The sequence below is a fragment of the Acanthochromis polyacanthus genome, chromosome 13, assembly GCF_021347895.1.
Source record: "Acanthochromis polyacanthus isolate Apoly-LR-REF ecotype Palm Island chromosome 13, KAUST_Apoly_ChrSc, whole genome shotgun sequence".
Lineage (NCBI taxonomy): Eukaryota > Metazoa > Chordata > Actinopteri > Pomacentridae > Acanthochromis > Acanthochromis polyacanthus.
Genome location: NC_067125.1, coordinates 10,872,731 through 10,881,659, shown reverse-complemented (window position 1 = coordinate 10,881,659; position 8,929 = coordinate 10,872,731). Strand labels below are relative to the sequence as shown.

The 8,929-nt window shown below is 37.4% G+C and overlaps 1 protein-coding gene across 1 annotated transcript; it reads right to left on the bottom strand.

The window, feature by feature from the left end:
• Positions 1-3,815: 3,815 nt before the first annotated feature.
• On the bottom strand, positions 3,816-8,143 carry LOC110959071 (T-cell surface glycoprotein CD3 gamma chain-like). The gene is made up of 5 exons (XM_051958245.1): positions 8,113-8,143; positions 7,842-8,045; positions 7,509-7,652; positions 4,355-4,419; positions 3,816-4,231 (listed from the first exon to the last, which is right to left on the bottom strand). Exons 1-5 carry the CDS (start codon positions 8,141-8,143, stop codon positions 4,175-4,177), a joined length of 501 nt encoding a protein of 166 aa, XP_051814205.1. The 3' UTR covers positions 3,816-4,174.
• Between the last annotated feature and the right edge of the window lie 786 nt (positions 8,144-8,929).

Below are 8,929 nucleotides of genomic sequence, written 5' to 3'. Positions count from 1 at the left end.
AAGACTCTCAGCTTTATGAGACAGTGTTGAAATAGAGCAACAGTAGCGAACTGAGATCCTTTACTTAAATAGAAGTATCAGTAGCAGTGTCAACATATTCAACTGTAACTTTTATGTATCTCTCACTTATTAGTGCAGATATTTTCTTAGTTAAGATGCTTATCTTTTTCAAATTTCTTAAGTCAAACAGAAATTGTGACTCACATTTGCTGTCTATTCTACTAATTACATCATCAAGCGACAGTCTTTTACTTATTTTTACTCCACAAATTGCATTTCACACACCAAACACACAGTGTACAACATGTAATGCATTGTTTCAGATTAAACTAACACATATACTGTATGATATGTGACTTCAGGTCCACCAGCTACAATATATAAATACTTTCTGCACATGAATGGATCGTAGAACAAAGGACAATAACAACATGAACTTAAAGAGTGGTCAATCTGCTTTTAGATTTTCCTAGATTTACTTGTAATTTTTGAGTATTTTTGAAGTGTGACAGTAACATTTGCTACAATTTCAATGTTTAAATCCTCACTGTGCAGATGAGATGAGGCTAATTTTAATTATTTGATGTTCTATAGTTCAGATTTTCACAGTCAACTTTTAAAAATCAGTGGAGTCATAGAGCAATTAATAGTGTTTCTCTGTGAGATTATCAGCATATAGGCCCATTCCATCTCAAATCATCAACTTTTTTAGAACAATTTCTGCTCTAGCAAAATCCTGAAATTTTCAGGATTTTAGTATCTCTAATAGTTACTGAGATATTGTTGTCCAAGAACAACATCGAGTGATGTGTGAGAACAAAAATGTCCTGAGAGTGGTTGACAGAATTTAAAAAAATAGCAAGAGAGAGATACTTGATATATATCGCACTACAATTTCACAGACACTATTTAAAACTTTCATTTTTTAAGATGAAGAAGTTTAAAGTGAATAAATGACGGCTACACAAAGAGCCTCTGCTGATCTGAGATGAAGTAATGTATGCAGCAGAAATCTCAAGTCTTACTGTCAGCATAAAGAAAACTACATCAGTTTGATTTTATTCCAGAGCTCACTGTTAAATCTGAAGATCAATGATCAAAGTCTTGACCAGATTAAATATGTCAGCCACATCAAAGATTCCGAGAAATGCGAAAGTCATGTTTTTCCACCTTGTTATTATGACCATATGGTGTTCTAGATATACTAGAAGACACGTCATGAGAGGAACAAAACAGTCAATGCCATGACTCAGCGTTTCCACCCTGAAACTGCATTTTACTGATGACAGTCTCAAAAACACGGATCCAGACAGGTTTTCATGTGTAAGAAACTTAGAGAACTTCTTGAGATTTGGTCTCCAACTCGAACATGTATGATTGAATTACCCCAATACGAGAACATGCCATCGTGTAGAGTAGCTTTACAGTGATGTCAAGTCACATTTTGTGGTAAAGCACCAAGACCACACCATCAGTTTGAACTTGATTGTTTATTGGATGCAAAGGATCGTTATGTTGGTGAAGACTGAGATGAGCTGTGGGGGAAAACCTTCTCCTAGGAAAAGGAGAGGACAGGAAAAGGAGGCAGAATTATAGGAAGGGTGGGGAGGGCATGAAAAGTGAGAACGAACAAATGGGAAGGGCGGAGTGGTATGTATAGTCGTACCACAGGAGGGGGAGTGATTGAGGTGTGAATTTCAGCTAAAGATTTTATCTCCATTTAAAACAACCGATGTTGCACAAAAGTTTTCCAACAAAAAACTAACAGTAAGAATATGATTCATGCTGTGAAAGTCATCTAACAAGTTTATATATAGATCCTGTTGTGTTATTTATAATGTGACTTTATCTGAGTAATTTACATGTTGGGGATTAATTCAAACATTATGTGAAATACTAATTTACCTGACATTAATACATATTAAGGCTGAGACCCTACAGTGTTATTCATTGTAGAGACTGACCAAACTAATGTAATATTACAGCTAGGACCCTTCATCTTTACAAAGTTTAATCTGCCGAATTTCAAATACTAAGGCTAAGATCCCACAGTATTACTACTTATGGAGATTCACTGGATTTATTTTGAACTGAGGTACAAAGATATACATGAAAACCCAACCCCAAATGTGTTTTTTTGGACCAACTAAGGGTCAAGCATTGCAGATCAGCTCAGGCTATAAATGTTCTCTGATGTGGCATCAGTTCGAGGAACAAACTTGTTTCCTTTACAAATTCTGGACTGTTATATATGTTCTGTGTTCTCGAGTGCCTCATTCTTTTCTAGTTTGAATTGTTTCTACTTCTCTGTTATCCGTTCTGTTTAACTAGCAGCATTACATTCGGCTCTTGTGGCCAGTATGTTGATCGAGTTAGAAACCCAATACCACAACAACTCTCTCAAACAGTTTTCAGACAGGTGCTTGTTCATTTTCTTGCAAAGAAGATCAGTACTCGTCAATATGTTTAATATGTGGCTATAATAAAGTCACAAAATGTACCTAAGATATCCAAGTCTTGTTTCTAGACTTTGCTCTGTACAGACTGAACAAACAAATGAAGGGTTTTAAGTGATTATTTTCATTTAAAAAATGATTTGTAAATATGCAACAAACAGTAATGAGTTTTTAGGGGTTTAACCAATAACTGGAAAAGGACTTTAGAAATAGTGATCAAGGTTGCAAAAGCAAACTTGCATACATTAAGAACCATTAAAGTCTGTTTAGTATTTCATGCTACAAATACCTGTATGCACTCTATGATCTAAAGACATCTAAGTTTTTGTGTAACCTCTTGATTATAACGTGAGCAGCTTCTACTACAAGTCTAATGATGATGCACAGTTAAGCAGTTAAAATAGACAATAAGATTTCCCTATTCCCTTGTTTTTTTAAAACCCAAAAATGCTTAGCTTTTGTCAGTTTATTAAATCTGTTCATCTTATACTCTTCTATGGGGTTCTTTAGGTGTTGAATGACTTCAAGATTCCTCTCAAAACTGGAGATCAGAACAACAAGACAATCATCCAGTGAGAACAGCAAAGTCCACTTAAGACTTCTCATTTGAACAAACAGCTGTTTCTGCCTGGAGGATCCACTTGTGGAATTTATCACCTGCAGAATTCAGTCTGGATCCTGACTGGGATCATGTTGAACTCTTAATAAAATGGATTTTAATGAGGGATCGGCCACGTAGTCCTGAGTGATCTGCTGCTTTTTGTTTTGTTTATTGTGCCATTGATTGTGCCCTTTATTGCTCGGTCTGAGTTCTCATTTTGTGTTTTCAATAAAAGTATTTACTCCTGTCTCTTCTGCATGTGATGTTAAGTAATATGCATTTTATTGGACCATTTGAGGGTCAAGCATTGCAAATTAGTTCAGGCTATAAATATTCTGACGCGTGGCCTCCGTTCAAGGTACAAACTTGTCTCCTTTACAAATACATTGACTGTTCTTAAATCATACATTTGCCCCTGCCCTGAGCAGATAAAAAGCACTTTACAGCGTTTTTCTCCTGTCTCATTCACACTCGTACACCAGGGCTGTCATGGAAGCTGCTAGTGTGCCATCAGGAGCAACTTCGAGTTCGTTGTGTTGCCCAAGGACACGTCAACCTTTGGAGGAGCCGGGAATTAAACCATCAACCACCAAATAACATGTAAATAAACTAGGCCTGCTGAGGCTTCAAACTTTTTAGTTGTTTAAATAAAACCATGGGACCACTAGTTTATTCTTACACAATATTCCAAGCTTATCATGCGTGTTACTTAATCTGAAAAGCAATTATAGTCGGGAAACACACTGGAGAAGTCTGAAGTCAGCAAGGCAATTTTTATTCTCTAGTTTTTATTATTGGAACATGAGAATTCTTTTAACAATAAAGAAAAACGCCATGATACCAGTTGTATCTAGAAAACCACAACAGCTGAAACACTGATGGTACACAGCATCAGGCTAGCAGGAAACTCAACAAGTGAGAGGTCTCTGCAGAGCATCATCTCATAGGTGTGTGGCAAATAGAAGACTAAGAGAGCGTTTAAACTGAAGCAGTATCATACAGAGCAAATCACACCAGGAGAAAGCAATGATAGGACTTCTCCCTCCTGCAGCTGGTGGGGATGCAGGCTTGTTTTCAGCGGGGAGTCGGGGATGGAGGGATGGCTGGCAGTGAGCTTCTATCTCTTGGCGAGCACATCGTACGTGTCTCTCTGGCCACCTCTGGTTCTCAGAGGCTGCGAGGGAAAAGGTGGGGTGAAGAAAGCGAAGGGAGAACAAGAGAAAGTGTTGGTTAGTGTTTAGTTTTTAAATATGATGATGGAATATGCTTCTGAAACAGGCTTCACATTTGAGCTCACCTGGTAATGATCATTGGTGGGTCTGTTGGTCACTTCATTAGGAACAAGATGCTGCCTGTCCGAGCCTGAGGAGACATGTGCTGAGAATATTAATACTGAAACAAACACGTGCGGGCAAACAGACTGGTTAGGTTGTATTTTTTTAGTGTAGAACACCGGAAGTACATTTTACTGCTCACATGTCTTCTATTTTCTGTTATTTGTTTATGAGTACCGCATTTTCTTCTAGTTCAAATTGCCGCTACTTCTCTGTTCTTTATTCTGTTCAGCTAGCAGCATTATGCTCGACTCTTGAGGCCAGCATGTTGACCAAGTTACAAAACCAAAACCACAACAAAACTAGCAAACGGTTTTCAGACAGGTGCTTGTTCATTTTGTTGCAGAGAAGATCAGTAGTCGCCAATATGCTTAAAATGTGACTCTATTAAAGTCACAAAATGTACCCAAGACAACCAAATCTTGCTTTTAGACTTTGGCTTTGTATAGACTGAACAAACCACATATTGCATGGACAGAATTTGGTGGAAATCAGAGGTGATGGTCGGCTGATTTTGCTACTTCAGGCAACAAAATAGTTGCTAAGTTGTACTCACAGTATAATTTGCCGTCGATCTGATTTTTGAGGAAGGCCGATATTTGACAGTATAAAGTCGCTAGTTGTGACCACATCGAAGCATTCGCTGCCACTACTCGACCATAAGTGTTCATCAAATACACCAAGCAACTGCTATACATAAGTTTTTTTGAATGGCTGACACTAACTGAACAGACATGTTTCTACTGACTGATCACTGTGGTGAAGCTGTTCCTTGTATGCTGTATTTCGCACACTCATCTGTGAAATATGAGGGAAACTCAGGAATCCAATCATGAGTGTATTGATGAGCAGCCTTGTCAGATGTCAGTCACACATAAGCAGCTGTACAGACTAACTGCAGCCACAGAAACTGCCACAGCTGCATTGTCGCCCCAACAGTGATCACGCTGACAGTCTCAAACTACAGCCCAACGCTGTCAGCAGTAGCTGTGGTCACAGCCAGCCACTTTCACGGTACAGCTTTTCTAAAAGAAGTAAACAGCGATATTCAAATCATGTGAATGTTCTTCATGATTGTTGCATTATGTCGCATCTGCAGAGCCTCAAACTAAACGTACATTCGGGTTAACTGAATACAGGCCTGATTGTTGCCTGCAAGAACTTTGACGGACGGCTCTGATAAATACAAAAAGTCATCAGACCAAATTCAAAACTTAACACATAAGGTGTTAAAAAAGAAATTCCTACCGGGAAAACTGATTACTCAGAGCCTCACTACTGTTAGTATTTGTGAGAGTAGTCTGTTAAAGGTGTTTGTTCTTTGTGCTCCTCCTTTCATCGCACGCTTACCACAGCACAGCCCATTATTAGCACAGTGCTTTGGCAAACACCACAAATGACCCGTTCAAATGAAGGAAACTGGCAGTTTTACACAACAATTGCGTATTTTCCTTATTTTAAACTTCATCTGATTCTCACAGTATAACCACTTTCCTGTGAAAATTCAGGAAATGCACCACAAAACAGTTTTTAATTTGAATAATAAATAAAAAGATTTCCACAAGACTACCTCGTTGTCTCTACATGTCTGTGTTCTATTCACTAAGTCATAGGTTCATGCACCAATCACCCACAAAATTTACCTCAATTCAGGCACAATTTCCATTAGGTTCTGTTACAAGAGCGCAATAATTTCTACTTTAAACAAGTGTTAGTGAAGCCTTTTAATGTCCTTAACCCTTTCCTCCACATTGTCGTCTACAGTACAGTTATTAAAACCTCAACTAAACCACATTATTCACAGTAATTCATCCGAACTAGCAATCTCTCAAGCGTTCTCCGTGATTCTGTATAAGCTGTGTTGTTTTTTATGTCTCTAAACTTGCATGTTTTTTTTTAAATGTTTGGGACAACGGATGGAAATGAGCGCTTGTGCTAAATCCTGTTCATTTATTACAACCTTGCATAAACTCCTGAGATTGTACATTTATTAATATGCACTGTCCCATCCAAATAAATAAAGAAATTAAATTAACATATTTCAGGGTAATATTTGTTACCCTGAAATATTACATCATACATACAGAATATCAGATGGCGATCGAAATGTACCTTGAAATGATTTGATCAAAGTTGAATTTATTTGGAATTTGTCTTCTTTTGTACACAACTGTACCTGTCTGCTGTGTTGGACGTCTTGTTTTAGTGGTTATAATCTGCTCGCCAGGGCACTAAGTAGCAATTTAGTCAAAAATCTAATATTAATGTTGTGATATAACTATTTTCTGACAAGAATTTTTAAGAAAAAAAAACTGAATTGCACTGTGCACAAAGTACAATAGACAAATGTAAGAAATAAACTGAAGAGGTTTTATGGGAAAAACTATTCGTTATAAATGTAAGAAATAAACTGAACAGGTTTTTTGGTGATATCTATTCACTAATTATTACTGTAAAGATTAGTTACCAGTAAAAATGTATTATTCTTAATTTATTCTGAATTTCCACTCCAGCAGTATTTACATACACTAAACTTTCCAGTTTTATTCCTGGTTATATTCTGAGTGATTTTTCTTCGGGTTTGCTCATTTATCATTCACAGTCTTATTTTATTGTGAAAAACACGGTAAAACTGAGAAGTTTTTCCTGGCTGTTGACAGTATTTCCAGATTTATGGAGTGAAAAAAAAGAGAAATCCCCCTCTGTAAACATAGATTACTGTTGAGGACGTTTATGTCAATTTGTGCATTTGTAATGAGAGAATACCTCAACTGCTCATTTGAACATAAAATACTGGAAAACTTGAAATGCAAAAAATACTCATCGTGATGGAAGTAACCAGCTGGGGAAGTTTCACAGTGATATAGTAGTTGTTTTGTTTTACCGTATGCGTCTACTACAGTGGACAGATGTGTGTCTCACTCAAAATAAGATGTTTTAAGTAACAATACTTTCCAAATATGATAGATAGATAGATAGATAGATAGATAGATTGATAGATAGATAGATAGATAGATAGATAGATAGACAGACAGACAGACAGACAGACAGACAGACAGACAGACAGACAGACAGACAGACAGACAGACAGACAGACAGACAGACAGACAGGTTTACTTTTCTTGTTAGTGGGGGCTGGACCACTCCCAGCTTTAGAAGCCACCAGATAGACGGCCACTCCGATCACAATGGTAGCCACCACTTCTCCCACCGCTATGCCTGCTATCGCTCCCGAGTCGAGCTCTATGCAGTTGTCACAAGCTGGACACAAACATATAAACACAGGTATCTTGTGAAACTCACTTTACAGGAAAACCTTCAGATTACCTAACTTATAGGACAAAGTAAAAAATAAGTACTGAAAGTAACAAAGTACAAAAACACACAGAAGCTGCCTGATTGTTATTTTCATCACATGATGCCAAACACAAGTTTTCCTGCAGGACTTACTCCGAATTTTCACTAAGATTTTTGATCGTATATCTTCAGATCCCTCTTTTTTTGTCTCACATGTGTACTCTCCTTCGAAGTCTTCATCATTTTTCAGCTCTATGCTGTCTTTAGGGTCATCATTTTCAGCTCGGATTTGGTAATCTGTCCCACAATCCAGCTTAAGTCCATCACTGCGATCAGTCACTTGCAGTTTTTTTGATTCTGTGCGGGCAAAACAGAGAGATTAAAACTGAACGTGCCGATTACAGAACTGCTTCGTGTAAATCACCACATATTTCATATAATTCCACACACGTCATTACCACGACATAACCAGCATGTAAAAGCTAAAATAGTCTTCTTACCAGAAATGCTGACCAGTGCTGTGGGAGGAATTTAGAAAAAGTCTTTGAACATTCACTTTAATTGAACTGGCATACAATTCTGTACAATCAAAAGTGATTCAAAGACTGATATTAAATGTTTGTCGTCATTTTGATTTTATGTCATGCAGAACATAAACAATGAGAGAGGCCTACCAGTCAGCATCCAAACCAGCAGCAAAACTAACTGGCGTTTCATTGTGTGTTTAGTCCTGAGTTTTCAGCTGGTAAAAGAAGAAAATATTTCAGTTCACTCCGAGTAAGATCGAGTGCATACAGAAAACAGGAAGGGCGCCATTTTCTGCTTTACATCAACCATTACAGTTGTTCTGCTAAATGCAATGATTAACTGTTTAAAAATGTAACTTGGGGTGCATTTGCAAGAAAATTAGCTTAGCTTTTCAAAAATACAAACTTTGGATTTAGCTCATTTTACTTTTGTGATTCTAAATTAGACTTTTACATCTATATGAAAACATAAAAAATCCAATTGGATAAGAAATAAAATACAGCATTCCTGTCATCCACAGTAAATTTTAAATAAAAGTACATACCTCGAATTAAAACGCTGCCGTGTCTGAGCTGTAAAAGCATGCAGTGTCTGTCTGTCGGAGTGTGTGTGTGAGTGTGAGTTTGTGTGTGTGTGTGTGAAGGAAGTGAGTGTGATTGGTTTATTTCAGCAGGCTTTGTTGATTTCTACAGGTGGAGGACTCCTGTTTTTGA